Raw genomic sequence first — 25,039 nt, forward strand, 5'->3', positions numbered from 1 at the left:
TTTAATCCTGTCCAAAGTATCTTGTTTAGCATTCATTCAATTCTGAATTCAGTGAGAGCAGTTTCAAGCAATCTGGATTGAATTTTCACCTCATATGCCTACTAGCAAGATGTAAATTTAGGTTTTCTGACCTGGAGAGAAAAAGAAAAAAAAAAAAGCTTTTCAGGCAAGAGAAGAAATGACTGTTTAGGATCGGTTCCACAACATTAAACATGACTATAAACAAATAAAAAAAAAAAAAGTATAATGTGACGATCTGTAATAAATTAAATATTTAAAGGAGAACTGAAGGCAAATTTTTTTTATCATCAAAATTCTATATTTCTCACTTTATTAAATATCGGAACGCATTTCTGATCGCTATTTTGTCGCTGCTATAGCAAGTTATGAGTGTTTGAAATATGCTCTGTAATATATCAGTCCATATGTCACAGCGATGGCCGTAAACGAGACGCGTCGAGACCTGTGCGAGACATCGTAGGACGGAAGTAAAACGTACAGCGGAAATCAATCAAAGCGACCGACATCTGCCAACGTCGTCAAAAGACACGCGTGCCCTCTTTCAAATGCTGACGTGATCAAGCCGGAAGTTTTGTTTGTTTTGAAAAAAGTAGGCAGGAATCGTCATTTAAACTCGTTTTTGTGCAATACTTCGTTTGGAAAACAGTTTTCAAAATGATGGCACTGACACTTGACGTTTCGAAGTCTCGCACGAGTCTCATGAAGATCACGCGGATGAGCGATGCCTGCCGTGGACCAAACGAACTAAATTCAACACGGCTAAAAACCGAACAGGCTGATGAGTATAATATTTAGCTGCCAATACGAGTCACGATATAAGGTTACTAAAACGTAACTGAATAACGCGTTAATTAAGAAATAAAGCAAGTTTAAAAATGACTTCAGTTCTCCTTTAAGATGTGATAAACAAGCGGAATAAAACTCTTCAGGAGATACTGTTTGAGATAAATAATCAGCTTCGAGGTGGTAACAGTAGCTCTGGTTCATCACACCCCCCACCCCACTGTTGATTACGTTCCTTAAGCAGCACATCCCCAAGTGCTTTATTTCCAATTACTTCCAGTCAAATAACAGCGTATGATTACCATCTCAAGATTTCCCAGTCATTGTTCCTGCATTACAGAATTAAAATGATAAAAATTACAAGCCCCAAAAACTCCAGAACACAAGCGCCAGTATTTACTATGCTCCACTGCAGGCCTCCTGAATCACAACTCCATCTCGCATTTCACCAACCAATCATTCATTCATTTATAATGAGCGTCTGAAAAAAGGGGGGACGGTCTGAAACCTCCGTTGAATAAGTTTCTTCTCATTTCCAGCTCTTTGTTTGAAAGACGTGAGCTCTTCACTGGGCTAAACGCTACACTGCATGCACGCTGTATGCGACGCCACACCCTGATCTGCAGGCAGAGGGGAAGAGGACTGCACACTGGAAGGCTGAGAAGCAGGACATCCTGCCAAGAGCTCAATTGGAAGCTCAGTATTGTGTTGCGCTGTATCCTGATACGGCACGGAGGTCAACGAGGCTCGAATGCTCGCCGAAACTGATCGCGCTTTAGCGTACATGATGGAAAATTATAACTCCCGAGTCCAGAATCCTATGGCCTGGGTAAACAGTGCCGTCGTTATGTTTTGCAGCGAGAGCCATTTTTATTTGGGCCAGTTAGTATGGATGGCAAGCTGCAGTCAGAGAAACAGAATAGCTGGATGTGTAAGGGATGATGTGCACAACCCAGGGCTCAGAAGGAACTGGACTGGTAGCTGGGCGTGACCGTTTCATCATGAAATCATTTGATACTTGTACAAGTTCCTGGCCAACACGCTTTCCGTCCAGAGCGAATGATGTCAACGTTTAATTCCGCAGAGAGAACGCCTTCGGCACTGTGGAGTCGGTGGCCAAAACAATTATCAAGTCATCGGAAAGCTCTTTGCTCCTGAACAAACGTTCAATCTGTCGAGTCCGGTCATAAACAGCATATACACCACAAAAAATTATGTACTATTTTGACAAAGCATTCAGACCTGCCAAACCTGAAGCGGAAGAACGCACAGTCACGCCATTGTCCTGTAAATCTAATAAACTGGAGTGCTTGGGTTACGGTAACTACTAGTCACTTCAGGAAAAAGCTGCTGCTTGTATGTTTTAGCAATCATGTCGAAAAACTAGAAATGTTCACAATCCTGCTGTGGACAGCAATTTAAAAAAAAATAAAAATAAAATAAACCGCCTGGGCACGTAACCTCTTAGTATCTATGTTACAAGTTAAAAATTTCAACCTAGGTGATTATTTTTTTGTTGATCTGGGTGAAAATTTTCAACCGAGTTCACAACTTCCAACCTCGGTAAAATTCTGGATTATCTGAGGCCCTGTTTACATTACTTCGAATCAGCGGCTCATCAGATTAACGTTTTTAAAATGATTCGCGTACACACACAAATAGCAGGAAGTGAAGTCCGCGCCGTTTTTCAGCAGTCACGTCACATGACCAACGTGGCATGACCAACACCAGCGAATCAGGAAGGTGGATGTCACAGTGACGTTGTCCAATGAGGACGTCAGCTAGAGCTCAGCACTGCGTATCCTCGTTCCTCAATGTTTACACAGCACCGGATCAGATACGTACTGGGTTGAATACGTGGGCCCTGGCGGATTCAAATTGTTCCGCCTGTGGAGTCGTTTCCCGGCGTTTTAATGTGCACGGACAGTGCATCCGCAACGAAAATGATACGGATACAGTCTAATGTAAACACCACCTAATATTCATAGATGCAAACGGCGCGCCTTTTGGCGGATGCCGCCTTTCTCACGGCTGTCTGGGGGACTTGTGTGAATCGCGCAGATCCGATGAGGGTTTTTTTTTTTTTGGGGGGGGGGGGGGGGGGGGGGCGTTGGAGTGTCTGATTATAATTTCATCAAAGTAAATTCTGTATTAAAATTACTAAATAAGCAAATGCCGTTACAGTCCATGAAACATAGGAAGTATAAGTATGAGAAGAAAACAGTAAATCAGAAAGCTGCGCACGTAAAGCCAATTAGCTGCGCGCCATTATCTGCTGCTGGCTGCACTTCACTGCACGCGCAAGGATTTCCATCAGTCCAACGCAAGTTACGTACTTGGCTTTACGTGCGCAGCTTTCTGATTTACTGTTTTCTTCTCGTACTTATACTTCCTATGTTTCATGGACTGTAACGGCATTTGCTTATTTAGTAATTTTAATACAGAATTTACTTTGATGAAATTATAATCAGACACTCCAACGCCCCCCCCCCCCCAAAAAAAAAACAACTCATCGGATCTGTGCGATTCACACAAGTCCCCCAGACAGCCGTGAAAAAGGCGGCATCCGCCAAAAGGCACGCTGTTTGCATCCATGAATATTCTTAAAAGCGAGACGGCCTTTTGATTTCATAAAAATCAGTGAAATTTCGTTCCCTCTGAAACGTGGTCATCGTGATATACGTTATTTACCAGCTGGGAGGTCCGTATGGTGAAATACCGTGACCAAGGTCTTGAAAGTACTGAGCGAGGCCCTCTGAGCCGAGGTCAGTATTCAAGGCCGAGCTCACGGTATTTCACCATACGGACCGACCTTAAGCTGGTAAATAATATATTTATTTTTTCTTTACCAAATCCTAACAGAAAACGAGAGCGCCCGAAAGGGAAAACCGAGCCGAGCTGCCATTTTGAATCCTCATTCACGGCTGTAATACAAATGGCTTCCTCCTCGGTATACAAGTGCACTTCCATGGCAGGAAAACAACTACATTTTGCCGCCTATGTAGTCCCCTATTTATACAAATAGGAGTCATTCAGGATTCAGCCATGTTTTTGCTCGGCGTTAGCAACAGTTAGAGGTTTTTAGCTTTCTCCTGAAATGTTTTCTTTTATTTCTTCTTCCTCAGGGCAGTAAAACTCGCTTTCGCTGTGAACACTGTCGTTATCGCTATCCATGCTATAATATTAATGCTATTCTCCTGAGAAATGCTGGCAAACATTTATAAGATTTTTGATAATCTTATAAATAAATCTTATAAAAAAAGACCAAAAAATTCTACTAAGTTTGTTGTTGTTGTGAACGACCGAGTCACCCGGGGTCTGTAACTGGGGTCCGTATCGTAGGATACGGACCCGCTCACCAGCCAATCAGAGCGCAGGATTTGATGGAAACTGCACCGTGAAAATAAATGTTTATTTCTGTAATAGCTCACAAAATATCAGGCCATTCTGTGGCTGGGAAGTTATTTAATTTGAGCGGATTCCCGAGCAGATAACATGTATGAAATCGCTCGGTTCGCGCAGTCAAGCAGACAGAGGAAGTCCGTGTGTGCATGCGCAGGTTTACCTTTGAGCGTGCTCTGACAGTTCCATCATTCTGTCTCTAAACGAACAGCTGATCACACCGAGGTGCTCGCTGAGCGCCGATATTTATCAGTTTGATCCTGCGTTTCCTTTCCTTCGTATATAACATAACGGCTTTTCTTCTCGCTTTCTGTTACTGTAGTCGGTCTTCCAGGTTTCATTCGCACGCTCACGTCCTCCATTTTTCTCTCCTGTTTCAAATTTGTATCCCACAATGCCTTGCGTGAACGGGGAAAGCCCACCACATCATGCATGATGTAGTATCTTGTATTGGATCATGGTGAAGCAGGAAAAAAAAAAAATGGTGGAGAATTCATTCATTAATTGTTTTATTAAAAAAAAAAAACTAATAAAATTGGAAGTCTGTGATTCAAATTCAGTAGCTTTCAGTCCACTGAACAAAAATAACTGGGTGTCGGGGGGGGGGGGGGGGGGGGGGGAATTCTTTTTATGACCTAAACGTGAAAAATCTGAAATGCAGTGTACCTTTAAAAGGGATTTCCCATCACTTCTTTTGTCTCCCTTTCTTCCATCCACTTCCTATTTGTCTACACCTACCCAGGATTTCCTCTTGCCTGTCTACCGAATTAACAGGTTTTGTAAATATCTTTTTTCATACTTAACCAGGATTCGAACTCGGAACCTTCGGATTCTTAAAGGACCCATGGCATGGTGGTTTGTTGATGCTTTAAACGGGCTCGTGGAGGTTTCCGGATGTTATATCCGCAGCCTTTCTCGAAATGAACCCTCGGCACGTAGATATAGCCTCCTGGGAGAAAGCCCCATTTCAGCGCTTTTCCCAGTGCGTCGTTTTGCTAATGAGAAGCAGGAGGCGGGGAAGGGTAGAGGGTGGGGGCGGGTCTTATCATTAATATTCATGACATGTAAACGTGTTACCTCCGATTGGCTAACAGCACTGTGACGCTACCTCCAGTGGGTTAGAACGAGCGGATGTGGGTGTCTTACTATGGCGAGAGAGAAGGAACAAACCGCGAAGGGAAAAATACCGCGCGCTGACGTCATTAAGGTGCGACACGAGGAAATAAAATAAATTCAACAAATGTTTGGGTTTTTACTGAACAAACAAACAAATAAAATGAACGAGTGACTTAAAAAAAAAAAAAAGAATGTGGGTGTCTTTGTAAAAACTGTTTTGATTGGCTATTATAACAGAGCATGCTGCATGCTTTTTGGTTTTGTAGCGCAGAGTACCTGGCTAACTGCAGGAAGCGGTTAGCTGCACAGCTAATGTAGCCATTGCAAGGCTAACGCACCGATTTTAAAACACGGCAAAACGACTTAACAGTTATACACTTACTTGTTCGGTGTTTGTGGCTGATGCGGCAGGGATGCTTGGTACGGACCCAGGCTTCAGTGACAGTTGATGTGCAAAACCTGCCCTGTACTGTCCCAAGTTGTGGAAACATTCCTCAGGAAAATGCTTCCGACAAACATACACCGTCTTAGGTAGACTCGACGGCGTATTATTGGAGTAAATAAAATTAAGCCACTGCGTCTTCAGGGGCTCTCCCGTCGGCAGTAAAAACAGACTCCTTTCTGTGTTGTCACATCCATGTACAGCGCAACTTCCATGTTTGGTGGCAACTTTTGAGCTGGGCGGGCAATCCATACAGTGGGTGGGAATCCAGAGGGGGGGCGTGGGGATCATCTCCCTTGCTGACGTAGGCAAAGGAAGAGTTTATCAACGCGCCGTTTTGACGCGCCATTCTCAAATGTTGGGCATAGTTTGGTTTCCACATTATGAAATTTCTAGCCACTGGGGTGACTTAAGAAGGTCAGAGGAACTCATTTTAACGTTAAAAAACCTCAGAAAGTGAAAATTTCATGCCATGGGACCTTTAATCCGACACCTTAACCTACATCATCAAATAGTTTAAAATACAAAAGTCTTCCCAAATCCTAAAATATAGTAAGTCTCCCTAATACAAGTAGCAAATTATGAACTGGGTTGAAAATTTCCACCCGACCTACAACATCTATATTAAACTAAAACAGATGAGCAGCTTCTCAACAAATCTTCAGCAGGGAAAATTTTTTTTTTTAAAATAATCACAATGACAATTGCATAGGCATTTTCAACTCTCCAGTTTTAAGAGGGCCACCAGGAAGCTCCGCCCCCATCCTCCTATCTCGCATTAGTAATCTCTCCATCATTCCATATTCACATGTCGAACGACTCATCGATATTTGTACTGGGGGGGAAAGACGACTGGCTCTTGCTGCGTATTTTTCACATACCGCTATGTTAAAATACAGAGTTGAAGGGTTGGCAGGTCTGAGCGTACGTTTCCGTTCATCACGTTTCTGCAAAATCTAACCGAGCAACATTCAAACCTAAGCAACGTTTATCCAACATCCATCAACCCCAGTACTCACGCTGGCCGGTCTTCTAATATGAGTGCTGTGGTGGACAGTGGTTCAAACTCCAGATTCTTACGTCGTCCTTGAGAAGGTTGGGATGGGCTATGGGCTCCTTTGCCAGCCTTAGCCTCATATTCCTGTGAATAAAAAAAAATTTAAAAAAAAATCATAATTTCCTGTTAGTTAAACCCTTCAGGACTAGAAAACGAGCAAGCTGAATGGATGTTACAGGATTTACAGTACAGCTCAGGAAGTGGCTTTAGAAACAATGCAGGGGTTCTGAAAGGGGAACGAGGCAACAAGAAAACAGATGCCAGGGATCACGATCACACGGACCACGGAGACCTTTTGGCCATGGTGTGTGATCGTTATAAACCATGAGAAAATAAAGGGTCACTGTAAACCCAGTATTAATGACCTTAGAAGGCACGGCCACACCCAAATGAGTTGTGAAACTCATTAGGAAGAAGCAGCAGCCAACTCGACGTCTGGGAAAACGGAATAGGGACAGTTCCCTATTCGTTGTGTTCCGTGCCATCAAGACCACAATGCCATAGATGGACTTCTGCAGAAAAACAGCACAAGGCTAAGCTTTTAGACTCCAAAAGTTGGTCAGTGGTTGCATTGTTCACGAGGGGGTTTAGCCCCCAAGACATGTGCACAGTCACAAACCGACTTCTTTATTTAAAAAAAAAAAAAAAAAAAAGGGAGGGGTGAGTGATGAGTAAGGCGGTGATGGTGGATGAGAAGACGACGCATGCAGACGTAACCTATCGGCAGACATTTTTACACATCTAGACATTATTACAGCGATACACTTTACATGACAATACAGCACAGCACAGCACTAACCTGCATAAGAACATCAAACACTTGAAAGTGAATGCACACATGGCAGAAAAGCAGAAGAGGGACATTGTGACTCATGAGGCTGATGAATAAGCACATCAGCATTTCTAACCCCAACACATCTGCAAGCCAGCAAAACGACGTCTGGGCAAGCATCCAGGAAAGCAGGCACGAGCATGGGACACACCGATGGCTGAAACGGACTAACGGAAGGTGACGCTCCATGCAGAGCTGACGACACGTAGATTTAAAAAAAAAAAAAAAAAGGCATACCCCTGCGCTTAAGAGATTGGGAGTTGAAACAGATGTGAGACTGCCTGGGTTATTCTCCTGAAGAAAAAAAGAAAGAAAGAGAGAATTGTGTTTCCTTTTTTTTTTCAAACCAGAACAGAAACAAAGCTCTGGAAAACCATGCAGAGCCCAAAATGAGATTTACTTCCACGTTTGCAGATACACAGAACTACGTATGAACAATGCCTTCCTTCAAATTATACCTTATTGTTTTAAATCACTGAAACATGACAATATGCGGCAGCACGGTGGTGTAGTGGTTAGCGCTGTCACCTCACAACAAGAAGGTCCGGGTTCGGGCCCCGTGGCCTTTCTATGCGGAGTTTGCATGTTCTCCCCGTGTCCGTGTGGGTTTCCTCTGGGTGCTCTGGTTTCCCCCACAGTCCAAAGACATGCAGGTTAGGTTAACTGGTGACTCTAAATTGACCGTAGGTGTGAATGTGAGTGTGAATGGTTGTCTGTGTCTATGTGTCAGCCCTGTGATGACCTGGTGACTTGTCCAGGGTGTACCCCGCCTTTCGCCCGTAGTCAGCTGGGATAGGCTCCAGCTTGCCTGCGACCCTGTAGAACAGGATAAAGCGGCTAGAGATGAGATGAGATGACAATATGCCAGCGAACCCCGATGGCCTTTCATTTATTATTAGCAAGAACCTTCCGTCTAACTCCGCTAACTCTTGACTGTCTGACGTGAAGGCTGTGAGAGTTTGTGCTAGCTCTCGCAGCATTTAGTGCTGAAATGGACTCAGTTAAAACCATACGACAGGAACACGGTCTCTGAACGCTTATGAGGTTATTCAAGTGCAGTATTTAGTCATAAGGGCCTCTTAGCACTGAAGCTGCCTGGAACCAGGAGGCTGGGGATGACTTCAGAGGACTTGGTGACATTTGGCTTACCTCTAAACTGACCGAGTCATAACTACACACATTTTTATGACTTCTAGGGAGTCTGAAAGAGTTATACCAGTAGCATCGTGGAATACTGGTACACTCACAGGTACAGCACTTTGCTGAAATGTACTACTTGGTCAGATGTGGCGATAACATAAAAGCACTATAGTGTGAGAAATTTGATACTTCCCCACCCATTTTCTGATCAGTTTGGCCATTTATTACTTTAACCAGCGCTTTCTCAGTAGTAGTAGTGTTGGTATTTGTGCTTTGGTTGTGGCCTTAGTTAACTTTGCTACTGTAACATATAAGAACTCTGAAGCTTCTTCAGAAACTTGTGAAGCTACCACATTTTTTTTCTTTTCAAACTGCTGCTCATGCTACAATCACAGGGCAGTGTAGCACAGTCAGAAGAAAGCGCTATCTACACTCCTCCGCATACAAGTTCGCAGAAGCCCACACGTGCCTAGCGTCTCTGTGACTGACGCAGGTACAGCACTTTGCTGAAATGTACTACGTGGTCAGATGTGGCGATAACATAAAAGCACTACAGTGTGAGAAATCTGATACTTCCCCACCCATTTTCTATCAGCTTGGTCACTAGCCAGCTCTCCCCGTCACACCAACCAGGGAGGGTGAAAGCAAGCACAAGCTTCTTCAGAAACTTGTGAAGCTACCACCATTTTCTTTTCTTTTCAAACTGCTGCTCATGCTAGATCGCAGGGCAGTGTAGCACAGTCAGAAGAAAGCGCTATGTACACTCCTCCGCATGCGAGTTCACAGAAGCCCACAAATGGCTCGTGTCTCTGTGATTGACGGAGGACAGAGAGATGTACGCATACACTGTACTATACCGTTTTGTACAGCTATCACACCCTGGACTTTTTTTTTTTAAACTCCCACCATCTACATGAATAAGGGTGAAAAGCTTTGGTACGTTTGCGAGCACGTTAAACACTGAGCAGATCGTCAGTGCTCAAGGTCAAGACTGGTTGAGGCCGTAGATAAGTGTAGAGGCTGAGATAGCAGCCTACTGGCCACTTACTTGTCTCACTTGGGTAAACGCTAGAAGAGACTCGAATGTGAAGAAAGAATTCACATGTAATCAGGGATACAACCAAGCCAGAATCCATACGCATCGTTGAAGAATGTAACTGGAAGAGAACTAAACACACGTCTACACAGGCATTCAAGCCAGCTGGATGTCTGGATTGTAACTGCAGCAACAGATGGCCCTGCATTCCTCCTCATTCTTAACACACCCCAGAGGACTCGGACCTAAAGGGGTGGTTTATTATTTTATATCCGAACTCCGTTGCAGTCCTTTATAAGAGACGTGAAATCAGCCCGGCGTTGAAGATGCTGCTGCCACTGCTTTGTCGGATAAAATCCAAGTTCCATTCCTAGCTCCTTTCCATGTACAGTAAATGGGTGCTGCCATCAGTTTCGCTTGTTTAGTTTAGATCCTAAACCAAAAGGCACTTCTTGATGGAAAATCCCTTTACTCTGAGAAATATCCAAGCGTCTAAGGAACCGAGAATCAACAGGACACTGATGAATAAACTGGTAGTCATCCAAACTGCATGGAAGGAGAGTCTTCTTAACTATAGAACTGCTTTTATTGAAGTCAGATCAGCACCTCTCTCATGTTAGGGTAACGCACAACAACAAATATCATCTTAGATTCTTATACATTACAGTAGCAAAAGTTAACTAAGGCCACAACCAAAAGCACAAATACCAATACTACTATTACTGAGAAAGCGCTGGTTAAAGTAGTAAATGGCCAACTACTGTCCTTTGATCACAGCCATGTCACCTTGTAGCTACTGAGACCATATCATAATGTCCTGGACAGTCTACAACACTCTGCTGGAGTTCATTGAAGAGCTTATTCCTTTTCTAGGCTGCATCTTACAGACTGCTATCAGTCTGCAGATGTTAAACGTTGACTTCTCAACGCATACAAAAATAAAATTTGCCTTTCCCGGCCCAATGTTTTCCCCCTATACATGCTACTTCGGGGAATAATTAATTATTCATAAACAGCTTATTAGCTTCCACTGCAATGCTGATGACTGTCAGTAAGCAGCCAGTAAGATACGACCTAGTAAAGGAATAAGCTCTTCAATTAACTCCAACGGAGTGTTGTAGACTGTCGAGGACATTATGATATGGTCTCAATAGCTACAAGGTGACACAGCTGTGATCAAAAGGACAGTAGCTGGCCATTTACTACTTTAACCAGCGCTTTCTCAGTAGTAGTAGTGCTGGTATTTGTGCTTTGGTTGTGGCTTTAGTTAACTTTGCTACTGTAATAACAGTATTTCAAGAATGCCACCCACCACTAGGTCAAATACAAGATATTAAACACAGCAGGACATGGACAAATGTTTGACATTTTTACGAATGTGTGACTTTGGGACCTGCCGGATGGTTCTGGAGTCTTTGGGAGGGCTCTCTCTTGGTGGGACCTTCCCAAACAGCTTCTAGCAAAGCCAGATGACAGACACCAGCTTAATAAAGCTGAGGAATGTGTAAGTAGCATTAACATTCTGGATGCTGAGTAACTTCTTGATACTTAATTCTGAGTAAACAAAAGTACTTCGAAGGCCACGGGCAGCTAGAAGTCAGCTTGCAGATTATACAGTAACTCTTGATGGCATTTAAGTTACATTTGTGTGCAGCAGAGAAAGTCCTTGGTGTGAATATTGACTCCAGTCTCTTTTGCCACCTGTAGACTGGACTATGGCTGTCTTGTGGATTACTGATGATTATTTCTGTCTGGATGTTCCAGTAGGTGCAAAAACAAGATCTGGATAGTCCAAAATGCAGCAGCCAGACACTAGTCTTATTAAAACCAGAACATTTTGTCCATAGAATGCTGCGGGTCATCGTTAGCAGAACTATTAGAACGTCTCTGAGCCATGAAACTCACTTGTGTCAGCTTGCTATCTTTGCTACAGGCTTAAAAACTCGCCACTGCAACACTGCGGCCGCCCTCTTTTATGATTAATTAACCGATATTACATCCAACAGTCTGGAAATGTTGACATTTGGTGGTTTTGCGCCAAGCATCATTTTAGGGCAAATACTATACAAGTCTTGCTTAATCGACAGTGATAACAGTATTTCAAGAATGCCACCCACCACTAGGTCAAATACAAGATGTTAAACATAGCAGGACATGGATAAATATTTGACATTTTTAGGAATGTGTGACTTTGGGACCTGCTGGATGGTTTTGGAGTCTTTGGGAGGGATCTCTCTTGGTGGGACCTTCCCAAACAGCTTCCAGCCAGGAGCACTTGCAGACTCTTTCTGCTTTCTGGAGAACAGGCCCCTGGCAAACACACAAGCAAGGAACATCTGTCACACACACACACACTGCATTTTTACTCATATAGAAGCTAAAGAAATCTGTGAACAATCAAACAAAATGCAGTCTGGTGTACTCTCATCAAATTGCCAGTCGCCAAAGATCTCGACCAAAACCAAACTATCTTTTGGAGAACTGAAAGGCAGCATGTGGCCATGTAAATGAATCTCTAGGCAAAACAAATACTGCATGGCGTTTCCTGGTAATGTTCAACTTTGTGCAGGCTTTTTGCAGAAGTGCAAGTGCTAAAACAGAGTCAACCCAGTTTTGCATGCAGCCATTACAAAGTACTGCTAAAACCGAGACTAACACATACTGCCATGAGCGTCCTTTTCTCCAGCCTGGTTCTCTTAAAAATACTTTGGTGGCTCTTTGATTTCATGATGCACTTGAGATGACAAAATACTGATCCTGACTATGCTACTCTGCATATTTAAAAATAGGTCAGTGGCTCCGAAGAGGAAGTGTGTGAAATTGGATCCACTACAGAATCTGAGATTGAGGCCAATATTGAGCTAATGGCTCGTACTCCGGCTCAGACTGATGTGTCCTTAGTTTTCAGGTTACACTCTGGTGAGCTTTCACCTTGCTGTGCTATGCAAACTTACCGAATATTTTGCACTCGGCGGCATCAAGGTCAATCTCGAGAGCTTCGGTTTACTTTTCAACACCTTCGCCCTCGATTTACATACTTGGTTTCCTCAACAACAACAACCAGAAATGCTAATGGGTTAGATTTTTTTTTTAAAACGTTGCTGGACAAAATTGTGTTCATTTCCTGGTACAACAATGCAAACGCTCAACAGACTCAAATAATTCAGGGGGGGGGAAAAAAAAAAAAAAGTTGTTCAGTCGTGGTTTCTGTCATACAGTGTTATATGGTGCATAAACAAAAGTGCATCACAGAGGTGGACAGATCATTAACTCATTATATAACGCCAATGGGGTTAACCCCATCAGTTGCCCAGAAACCTAACCGGGTAGGCGAAAAAGTGGTAGTGCGTCCGTGTACGGCGAGCAGACATGGGCACAAGGTACTGAAGAGTCTTGAAAAAATTTGGTGCCTGTTTTCAATATTTTCGACACTTTGCATGAAGAAGAAATTAAGCAAATGACTACTGATCTACTGGAATTTTCATACACAGCCATTTCTAGAGTTTACAGTAGGGGAAAAAAAAAAAAAACAACATCCTTGTGGGAAGAAATACCTTGCTGATGAGAGAGAATAGCCATACTGGTTCAAGGGGCCTAAGGAAGACTACTGTGCACTCCAATAATCACTCTTTACAATCATGGTGAGCAGAAAAGCATTTCAATGGACATGTTGAACCTTGAGGCAGAAGACCGTATCAGGGTCCACTTTTGTCAGTAATTGTGGACTACAGCGGACACGACACGTATCCGAACGTTGGGGAAAAAAAAAAAAAAATCATATCACTTATCAAAACCATTAATCCAGTCTGGACCGACAGACTTAATGCCTCAGTCACAACCGGCCGTACGTGCTCCTACGGCCGGTCTACGTGCAAAAAACGCAAGAAACGCACGGAGGGCGCGCGTGTGACGTGCTGATTTTCGAGCCGTAGACCGGCCGCAGAGGTTCTTTGTCGTGTCAAACAAACTCTACGGGCGCTTACGTTTTTTTCAGGTTGCAAGACAAACTTACGGCCAATGTGCGTCTTTCTCCACGAACAAAAAAAAAAAAAAAACGCAGCGATTTGGGAAACGCCAAAAATCGCACGGCCAAAAAATCGTACGTCCGGTTGTGACCTAGGCTTTAGTCTTTGCTGACGTGCGCTGCTTAGGTTGAGGGAAAGTATAGCAGCATGGCTGCACGGGTCCGAGCTGCCGTCTGAAATGATTATTTCTTGAAATCAAGGAGTATGAGGAGCTTACAGATGATAGACTGCTGTTAGATTTGGGATTTCTAATCACCCGCGTTGTAGTCGAGTCACTAAACCTCGAGTCCGAGTCCCGTCTCGAGTCCACCACTCTAACCGCACTATTTGACGGTGTCGGTTTCAGCGCCATTAACATTAGTTTGTTCCTGAACATGCCGTATGAACAGGTGAATGTGCTTCTCTTTATCAGGGAGTGTGAAGTATTCTGTCAGAGATGGTTGGGAGACGGATGCAAGTGCAGAAGGTGTGTTTATTAATCCAAGAGAAGATGGTAAACAATTCAGGACGGCAGGCAAAATCGTAAAAGAGGCAACAGGTCGAGCGACGCACAAACAGGCCACCGGAGACTCGGCAGAATCAAAGACGAGAAACAGGAAATCGGGTTTGGTAATGTGTCAGCAATGCAACTCAATACTTCGCAAAGTATATATGTTTTCACAGTTTTTATATCGGTGCACTGATTGCGTCTTAATCCTGTGTAGGTGCGAGTCGTTTATGGCGCATGCGAGAGTCCGGAGCGCGCCCGAGAGCCTGTCTGATGCATACAGGTGTGACAGTTTTGTACGAGATTAGTACAAAATTAACATAGCTATAAATACGTTATACCAAATTATGGCGGCGTTTCAAAAAATAAAGGAAAAATCAGAGTCCTCGTGTCCGATTTACGAGTCCAAATGCGGTTAATGCACGAGTCCGAGTCATCAGTGCTCAAGTCCGATTCGAGCACTACAAGCCTGCTAATAAAAGACTTGACTTTAACGCTCGTCAAATTGAACTGGGTACAGAGGAGAGAACAACGAAATCCGCCATAACGCTCAGGACGTATGGATATTACGACACACTCTCCACCTCGGATAAGTTTATTTCTTGGACTTCGGATAAAAACGGTTACGCGTTACTCAAGAAATTAAAACTGGAACTTGGCACTTGTATCCAGGAGCTGGCTGATCGCGAGGACGTTGTTGAAATTTCTTGCAAACCTATTTGTTGCTTCGCATGTATTGATTTTGAGAAAACGGCAGCATACCTGTAGAATCCCAAATGTGACGGCAGGTGCCGTGGAAAATAACCTCGAGTTGAAAGTCAAAATCACTCGCCTGACAGACTTCAGCTCTGTTCTTGACGACAGAACACTTGCAAGAAATATGCAGTCACAAACATCTTACTAGCGTTCACCTTTCTGTGCGCTAAAATGATTGTGAATAGCCGAAACAAATGTGCACAATGGCGTTCCTACATACGAAACCGTAATCCTCTAGCGGTGTTCTGGTTCACGCTAAACAAACAACTGTACTGATGTGGATTCCAGACAGCGCAAGTAAAGGTGGCATTTCACAGACGATAAATATTTACTCATGGTGACATTTCAGAAGTGACCCTGGTGTCCTGGGGAAGGCTGGTGGCAGCTGTAGCTGAAGTAGCACCGTTTGTGCGTACACGCTGAAACTACGGGTCATCTCATCTCATCATCTCTAGCCGCTTTATCCTGTTCTACAGGGTCGCAGGCAAGCTGGAGCCTATCCCAGCTGACTACGGGCGAAAGGCGGGGTACACCCTGGACAAGTCGCCAGGTCATCACAGGGCTGACACATAGACACAGACAACCATTCACACTCACATTCACACCTACGCTCAATTTAGAGTCACCAGTTAACCTAACCTGCATGTCTTTGGACTGTGGGGGAAACCGGAGCACCCGGAGGAAACCCACGCGGACACGGGGAGAACATGCAAACTCCACACAGAAAGGCCCTCGCCGGACCCGGGGTTCGAACCCAGGACCTTCTTGCTGTGAGGCGACAGCGCTAACCACTACACCACCGTGCCGCCTGAAACTACGGGTAATGAATATAATTAACCCTGACCCCTGGGGTTAGGGTGAATCATCGCTCGTGGGATCACAATGGAAGAAGTCTTTCAAAAGATCACAAACGACGTATGTACAATTAGGCCATTATTAAAAAATGCTCTGTTTCCGGTCCACCGGCCGGGTGAGTGCTGTTTGTGCAGTTGAAAATTTTTTTTTAACGCAGGTTTTTCGACATTTTTTTCGGGTTCGTAAATCTAAAATCGAACTTGAAATTTACGCATTCCGTGCAGAATATAGAATCGAATCAGCTCTGCGCATGCGCCACAAAAAAATGGCAGCCACCATGAAGGAAGGAGATCCGGAGTTTTCAAACATTTGCTTAAAGGAACAGTCCACCGTACTTCCATAATGAAATATGCTCTTATCTGAATTGAGACGAGCTGCTCCGTACCTCTCCGAGCTTTGCGTGACCTCCCAGTCAGTCAGACGTGCTGTCACTCCTGTTAGCAATGTAGCTAGGCTCAGTATGGCCAATGGTATTTTTTGGGGCTGTAGTTAGATGCGACCAAACTCTTCCGCGTTTTTCCTGTTTACATAGGTTTATATGACCAGTGACATGAAACAAGTTCAGTTACACAAATTGAAACGTAGCGATTTTCTATGCTATGGAAAGTCCGCACTATAATGACAGGCGTACTAACACCTTCTGCGCGCTTCGACAGCGCATTGATACCTTCACTCCTGTTTTCCCCCTCTCCCCCGCCCCCCTGACTAGACTGTGTTCCAAGGAGTGCAGGCTACTCGTCTTGGTGGTCACTTTGGTTGTATTGACAGAAGTTGGGGGGGGCGGGGGAGAGAAAAAAAAAAAACAGGAGTGAAGGTATCAATGCGCTGCCGAAGCGCGCAGAAGGTGTTAGTACGCCTGTCATTATAGTGCGGACTTTCCATAGCATAGAAAATCGCTACGTTTCAATTTGTGTAACTGAACTTGTTTCATATCACTGGTCATATAAACCTATGTAAACAGGAAAAACGTGGAAGAGTTTGGTCGCATCTAACTACAGCCCCAAAAAATACCATTGGCCATGCTGAGCCTAGCTACATTGCTAACAGGAGTGACAGCGCGTCTGACTGCGTCTGACTGACTGGGAGGTCGCACAAAGCTCGGAGAGGTACGGAGCAGCTCGTCTCAATTCAGATAAGAGCATATTTCATTATGGAAGTACGGTGGACTGTTCCTTTAAGTTTAAAATCACAGAATGGTATTCTAGCGAACAACAAAATAGTAAAGATTCAGAAAAACAAATCATTCAGTGATCATTTTAATAGTGTAATTTCATCCGAACTACAGAAAGTCCGTGTGTCGGACCATCACAAACCGTTACTGGAAAATTCGTTTGATCTTGATCCAGCCGAGACGTTACAAACCGCTTTTGAGTTTTGTTATGCGAACTTCATTACCTACTTTGTTAATGACCCTGACAGATCTGTAGGAGAACCTAATAGATCTATTCAAAATGAGAACGGAACTGAACAAAAAAAAATGTGTTTACGGAACTAATGCAGGTTGGCTGGACAGAATTAAAAACTGTGTCTGTAGCAAATAAAAAGAACGAATTACAAAAAAAAAAATCCCTACCTCCCTCCCTACTGAAAAATATTTTTGCTCACCCGGTGGACAGGAAACGGATTTTTTTTTTAAGGACGGCCTTATGGGTAATCAATGTTGCATTTCGAGCGTTATTTTGTAGATGAAACGCAGCACGCACACAAACCTTTCCAAACTGAACTTACAAATTCGATACCGGAAGTGCAAATTCAGAGTTTCGTATTTGTAAATCCGATATTCTTCGTTTGTACGCGACGTCAGAGCCAATTATGCGCGAGGCTTTGAACCGGAAGTGGGCCGTGTTGGAGGACATACACAAACTCACTCGGTGCACATTTACTATACAAGATGCGTGCGAGAGGTTGTTACGCTCAAGAATTCCTTTCGTTTCGTCGCTACGCTACTCTTTGTGCTGTAACGGGATGCGGGCACAACTCTATTCGACACAAGGGGAGTTATAAGTTCTTAAGAGTTCCAGCAATTATAAATAACCAAGGAGAAAAAAACCAAACAAACAAGAGAGTTGTCCACGGAGCGTCGACGTCAACGTCTGTCCAACACAAACCGGGCTGATCTCAGCGATGACAAAACAAAAACCACACGAGTCTGTAGCGAACATTTTATCAACGGGAAGGCCTACGGACTAGGTATTAAAGGAGAACTGAAGTCATTTCTAAACTTGCTTTATTTCTTAATTAACGTGTTATTCGATTACGTTTTCAGTTTTATTAACCTTATATCGTGACTCGTATTGGCAACTAATTGCAATTCAATATTATACTGATCGGCCTGTTCGTTTTTTAGCCGTGTTGAATTTAGTTCGTTTGGTCCACGGCGGGCGTCGCTTATCTGCATGATCTTCGCAAGACTTCGAAACGCAGCCAGGTGTCAGTGCCGCCATTTTGAAAACTGTTTTCCCAAACGAAGTACAGTAAGCCCTCAGTATTCGCGGCGGTTAGGGACCGAACATGGCTGCGAATAAGCCGAAATCGCGAATAATTGTAACCCCCCCCCATAAAACTGCTCTTTATGTAGCGCACGGTACTCTCGTTGACGCCGTAGTGACGAGCCACTGCCGCAAAACTCTTCCCTTCCTTTAGCATATCGAGAAGTCCTACCTTCTCCTGCAGTGTCATTACCTTCTTCTGGCGCTTAGGTTCCTTGGCAGGAGCCTTAGAAGATGCAGAGCGTTTAGGAGCCATTGTAGGGCGTAAAAATTATTCAAAAATACCAAGAACGCACAACACGTGAACAAGTCTGAACTACGGGAACCGCGAGACTGTACTGTACAATGCGCTCATTCGTATCAGCCAATGAGCAGCAGCCCGCCATTCAAACTTCAGCCAATAGCGAGCGAGCATTCGGCGCCGAGAATGTACTGTAGCAGCGCGTAAACGTTCGCAGTGCGTACACGTTCGATATGTTCGCCGCAAATGACCGCGAATTGCTGAGATTTCCGCGAATGTATAGGAGATATGTTCTATATAAAATCCCGCGAATATGTGAATTTGCGAATAGGCGGGGGTTACTGTACTGCACAAAGACGAGTTTAAAATGACGATTGCTGGCTACTTTTTTCCACCTTTCCTGATTGCTATCAAAACAAACGAAACTTCTGGCTTGATCACGTCAGCATTCGAAAGAGAGAGGGCGCGCGCATCTTTTGACGACGTTGGCCGCTTTGATTTCCGCTGTACGTTTTACTTCCGTCCTACGACATCTTGCACAGGTCTCGACGAATCTCGTTTACGGCCATCGCTCTGACATACGGACTGATGGCATATTTCAAAACGCTCATAACTTGCTATTGCAGTGACAAAACTGCGATCAAAAATGCATTCCGATATTTAATAAAATGAGAGCGAGCCTTCAGTAGTTCTTTAATGAAAGATCGTAAGATAGAAGAAATATTGGATCGCTTAATAGCCTGGTCGTGCAGAAACTCACAATCAAAGGCTTGTATGATTATTTCATTTTAAAAAGAGCCGTCGATCATTTTTGATGACGCTGCTTTTATTTTGCCCCCCCCCCATATTCGGGAAACCAGCTGATCGACAGTTTTACAGATCCAGACTGGGCTCCGACCCGAAATACCGGCCACGACGAAATCGAAGATAGCTGCAAGTTGAAATGCTCGGCTTATAGCGCGCAGAAAGAAACGCACAATTATTGAAGAATCTTTCCAAACGATCAGTCAATCGAACAAGATTCATGTCAGTCCACTACCTCAAATACTGCAGCCTCGTCGCCCGGCGAAGGCTCGTTTCTAACTAAATAGTGCGTTTGGTACTCGTCTTTTGAAGCAGTCAAAATGTTTTTAAAATAGATTTGAAAAATGACTACAAGCTTCTAAATACAACTCCTCTTTACCTTCCAGTCTGTATAGTTTATGTTTATATTAGTGCTGTCAAAAATGTCGCGTTATTAACGCGTTAACTTGACTCAATTTTAACGGCGATCATTTTTTTATCGCGAGATTAACGCTCTGTGACATGATGTAGGTTTTTCATAAGCCTTTGAAACTGCCAGGAACTTGGAACAGAGACTGCTTAGAAAAACGATAGCAGCTAGACTGTAATGCCACGCCCCGCACAGCCAGAGTCCTCTGCCCTCCCCCGAAGAGCCACGGTGCTCGGCTTAGGTTTCGTTTTCCCATCGGCGGCTCCAGCCCCACTTTGCAGTGGCTGTGACAAGACGTGTTATGCTCTGCAATAAAAAAAAAAAAAAAAAAAAAACATTGGTACAACCAGTGTTCGAACTATGCCAATATTTTCGGGGGGTCCCTTTTTTCCCCTTGGGGGGGGGGGGGGGGGGGGGGGGGTGTGTGTGTGCTTGCGCTTGTCTCAGAGCGCGGCTCTCCATCACGCGCTCACTTCGGATATGCAAATGCTTCCCGTTACACACGATTGCTATGTCAATAAACATCATTTTGCCAATATTTTAGAGACCCCCCCCCAACATTTCCCAAATCATGTTTTCAAGGGATCTCATGTCTGTTTCAGGGGATCTCGGATGCCCCGAGTACCCCCGTAGTTCGAACGGTGAGCAAGCCCATTCACTTTTTTACGCTGATAAGAGAATTACAAAGGTTTTTCATGTGACAAAAATGTGCGATTAAATTGCGATTAATCGCGAGTTAACTATGACAGTCGCGACATTAATCGCGATTAAATATTTTAAATCGCTTGACAGCACTAGTTTATATAAGTATTAGGGCTGTAACAATATGCGTATCGAAATCGCGATACGCAGAGCCACGATCCGTATCGTGATACAAGAAGGCAGAATCGCGGTACACCCTTTCAAACTTCTCCTCAGCCCAAAAACAGAGGCGCTTCCAAACTTCAATTTATGAATACTTTACTTTTTATTTAAATTACATTTTAAACTTATTTAAATTACTTTTATTTTTTATATCTATTAGTAAGTCGTTTTTTCGCCGACCTGCGACAATCTTCTGCGAGTCACACAACGTCCACACTCGCCACTGGCAGAGCATTCATTTCTTTTAAGCGGTCGCCATTCTGGTTGCGACGCGGGGAGCGAATCTGTAAACAAGCAGCTCACTGGCTGGCTAGGTGTGCCACAAGCCAATCACAATCACTTGACCGGAAAGGCATGCAGTGTTGCCAGATTGGGTGGGTTTAGGTGCTTTTTGGCTGGCTTTGAACATATTTTGGGGTGGAAAACGTTAGCAATATCTGGCAACACTGAAGGCATGTCTGCTTGGGCGGAAGCCTTCTGCGGCAGTTACATTTTGACACGCGAGCAACGTTTCACTATAAAAATTCCGTAATTTCCATCTGTTTTCCGCGATCACAGAAAATCATTGGCCCTATGAGAGTGAGACAGTGAGAGAGCCCCCCCAAAAAAAATCTTAACGGATTTACACGATTTGGAAAAATGACTTTTTCAGAACCGAAAAAAACAGAGCTTCCGGCTCAACAGTATTATTTTGAGAAATAAAACAATCTTTGGATATACATTTGTTCATTTTTGCATACATATTACTCATTCTCTGCAGTGGTCTGAATTATTTGTTATTAAATAGTTAATGTAAGTAAGTAAATGTTAATAAGTCAAATTTACTACTTTAAAAACACATTTAAAAAAAATCGTGGGTGTATCGAATCGTGGGTCAAAAATCGCGATACGAATCGAATCGTGAGTTGGGTGTATCGTTTCAGCCCTAATAAGTATATCCTCCAACATGGCGGTGATCAATGATGCAAGAAGTCTCGGTCACATGGTTGCAAACGAAGAAGAATGCGCACAAAAACGGTGCAACTTCTAGAACACAACATGAGTAGGTGGCTGTAAACAGAAATAAATACCCGATTACGACTGCCATGTGTAGGACTAAAAGCAATACGCTGCTCACTTCTTTAGCGCTGCACGTCAGTTCATGTTTCCGTCCTGTTTAACTTCCTAACGCTTTAATCAGGTCATCTTCAGAGCCCTTCAGTCAGGCTTTTCCAGGTCATCGGGACTCTACGCCCTTTATTATCCGCCTGTAAATAAATAGCGTGCTTGGAGCTGAAGTAGGATACAGCCGTGAACTGGTTTCGGACCCTCGGTTACGTGATAATGAGGAACAACATCTGTTCCCATTTAAAATGTGCATTTTCACACGGCCCAGCACTTCAGCTCTGATTACAGGAGCCGAGAACACCACGTCGGCCCTTTGGAGTCTCATCATCTGTGTGTGTGTGTGTGTGGAATGTATATGAATGAATAACAGCAGCACGCAGACATGCAGGCCTCGAGTTACTGCTTTAGGGTAATATCTCACTGGGCTGTGACAGCCCGCGACTAGTTGGAGACGCAACAATTGCGATAAAATATGCGAATTAGCAACAAATTTCACTTGGAATCATATGCTGCTTTTCCACTACCAAACGCGGCTGAGTCGGGCTGAGCTGTGCCGTGCTGAGTCGAGCTGAGTGGGGCTGTTGGAGTTGCATTTCGACTACAACCGCGCTGAACCGTGCTGGCTGGAAGTGGGTGGACACATTGGGTGGAGTTAGCGAAAGTGGGTGGACGTCACGTGATGTCGTTAGGCGGCGCAAACAGTGACATCAGTGACCTTTTAAGCGGTAGTCTCACAACCCGGATAGTAAACAATAAACATGGAGGACATGGAGTCGTTAGTGTTGCTGGTCTTGGTGCTGTGGCTTGTTGTCACCGACAACGCCAACAGATACTGGCAAGAGCGTATAGATGAGGCGAGGCGCATAAGGCTTCAGAAATTCTCGTAATTCGTACTGTAATTCTTCTTCTTCCGGGTTTGTGGTGTTTACAGATCCCAGCGTGCTCGCAGGGCGTGTGTGGGCATGTGAGGACACGCCTCCTCACCAATCAGTGCACAGGGGAGTGTCTCCTCACGCCCCCAGCCTCACTCGGCACGGTTTGGTTCGCTTCAGCCCCACTCCAAAACCGTGTGAGTTTTGGGTGCTGAGTAGGGCTGAAGCGAGCTGAGTCATGCTGCTCTGAGGTAGTCGAAACACGAGCCGTGTCGGGCTGAAGTGAGCTGAAAAAGGGTAGTGGAAAAGGCCCAATACTGAATTGATATTCGCGTATTTTACCACAATTGTCGCGTCTCCAACTAGTCACAGGCCGTCGCAGCCCGGCTTTCCCTCGGCAGGCAGGGAAGTAAAGGAAGCCTCGTGGAAACTGACTTGAGAAGGGTTCGCGACGACTTTGCGACACATTCACAGCCACTTCGAGAGAAATTCTGTCGCGCGAATTTTTCGAACATGTTCAAAATTTCAGCGACACTTTGCGACTCGTGCGAGGAAACTGAGAAGCCCCGCGAACGTTTGAAGACACTCTCTCGCAAGCTGTCGCAGCCCGGTGAGGCTTTAGTTTCCCATCCGGTCTCAGGTCGTTCTCCTCTCAGCAGCCTAATGAAAACAAAACGGAGTCACGTTTAAATGTTTACGCAAGGCCTAGGCGATCCTACCTGCCGAAGATCTCGGAGATCCCGTGTTTCTTCTGTCTGAGGGCCGGTTCGGTAACGTCGGCCACGTTGTCCGGGGCGCTCTGGCGCCGGCTGATTTCGTACGTGTTCCTCGAGCTCAGGTTCACGTCGACGAACGCCGGGTCGGGGCAGGACTCGCTGTCTTCAGGGCTCGAGAGAGTCTGTGAGGAGCACTGCGGCTCAGCTTCGGATAAGCAGTCGTTCGAGACCGTTTCCGATTCCCGGGTCCTGTTGACAGCGTCCGAGCTGGACGACGACAACGACGATGACCTGTGACCTGACCTGGGATCATCATCATCATCATCATCACCACCACCTCCACCTCGTTGTGGTCTCGAAGCACGCCAGATGGAACTGGTAGATGGTGCATCAGCATCTGACAACAGTTCGCCATTCGGTACCGCCTCACCACCTGATTCAGGGCACGAGCAGTTTTGCGACGGGTCACGGGCATCGCACGCGCAGCTCACGTGACCGTTCGGGAGCTTGATTGCGACGCACTGATTGGTTGAGCCGGTGTAACGTGGTAACGCACGGTCCTGGTCGCTCTCATTTCCGTCGCCGTGCCGGAAGTTGTCCCCCTGTGGGTCCGGTCCGTCCATTTCGCCTCGGTTATCCGTAACATGAGCGGTGGAGGGTGCTGGTCTGCCTTCCTCGGCTGACGCGACCATCAGCTCGCTCGGTGACTCGGCGAGTCCGTTAATGGCGGCATGAACGACCTGGAACGCAAACAAACAAACAAACACATTCCTTACTTGACATGACACTCCTGCCTCCAAAACAACACATCCGCCTCGTCAGAACACACACACACACACACACACATACCCAGCCCGGTGCCACTGATCTCCGACACGCCTCGGCAGTCAAGCGCTCGCTTTATTCTACCCCCGCTCTAATTAAACCATCCCCGACACAAGTCCATTTCCGCCCAGTCTTCACTCAGCTCCCGAACACCAGTACCGAGCTAGCTGCACAGCTAGCACACTGAGCACTTCCTCCTCTTCACATAGCATGTCGGAAATTTTTTTCCCCCTGAATGCTGAAACATGAACCGTGCCGTATGTCTTAACGGAAATAATCCCTGTCTAATCCGATACCACCCAAATAACCAACACTTTCCAGGTTAAAACCGGTAGTTCTGCTCCGGCCCTGAATTGCAGCCATTTTGGAAATGCCCCTGACGTCATTGAGTGGAAAACGGGTCACGCGGCGCCCCCTGCTGTTCAGTTTATATCACTGCGACTCCCACTCCGTCCTTTTACACAGCGCGTTGAAATTCCCTTCTGGTTTAAAAAGCATTTCGGAACGGAAATACCTTCGACCACGTGACTAAGGGGATCAAACCGTGTTCCCGTTTCAGGGGCCGCCGGGGAAACGGTTCGGTTTTTACGATGTTTCTTGAGCGCGCGTGACTGAGGTCCCCGTTCCTGCGGTCGGTTCAGTGCCGAGTCGGCTCGTGTAGGTGAACTTTTTGAGAGTCGGCTCGTAAACGTGTGCAGAGGCATTGCCGTTTCCTTTACAGTGTCATTTAAGCAATGTTACTTTTCCCCCCAGTATAGAG

General features: G+C 45.0%; 1 protein-coding gene across 2 annotated transcripts in view; it reads right to left on the bottom strand.

Annotated features, from left to right (window-relative positions):
* tbc1d12b (TBC1 domain family, member 12b) overlaps nt 1-24,928 on the bottom strand; it is a 59,315-nt gene extending 34,387 nt beyond the window's left edge. Inside the window, exons 1-5 of one of the 2 annotated variants that reach the window (XM_060939545.1) lie at nt 24,304-24,928; nt 23,458-24,194; nt 12,028-12,139; nt 7,891-7,947; nt 6,784-6,905 (exon numbers count right to left, since the gene is read on the bottom strand). In XM_060939545.1, the coding sequence (XP_060795528.1) occupies nt 6,784-6,905; nt 7,891-7,947; nt 12,028-12,139; nt 23,458-24,146 (980 nt within the window). In that variant the 5' untranslated portion in view covers nt 24,147-24,194; nt 24,304-24,928. The remainder of the gene's footprint in view (nt 1-6,783; nt 6,906-7,890; nt 7,948-12,027; nt 12,140-23,457; nt 24,195-24,303) is intronic. The other variant, XM_060939546.1, reaches the window with a different exon arrangement.
* Between the last annotated feature and the right edge of the window lie 111 nt (nt 24,929-25,039).

The sequence above is a fragment of the Neoarius graeffei genome, chromosome 14 (assembly GCF_027579695.1).
Source record: "Neoarius graeffei isolate fNeoGra1 chromosome 14, fNeoGra1.pri, whole genome shotgun sequence".
NCBI classification, from domain to species: domain Eukaryota; kingdom Metazoa; phylum Chordata; class Actinopteri; order Siluriformes; family Ariidae; genus Neoarius; species Neoarius graeffei.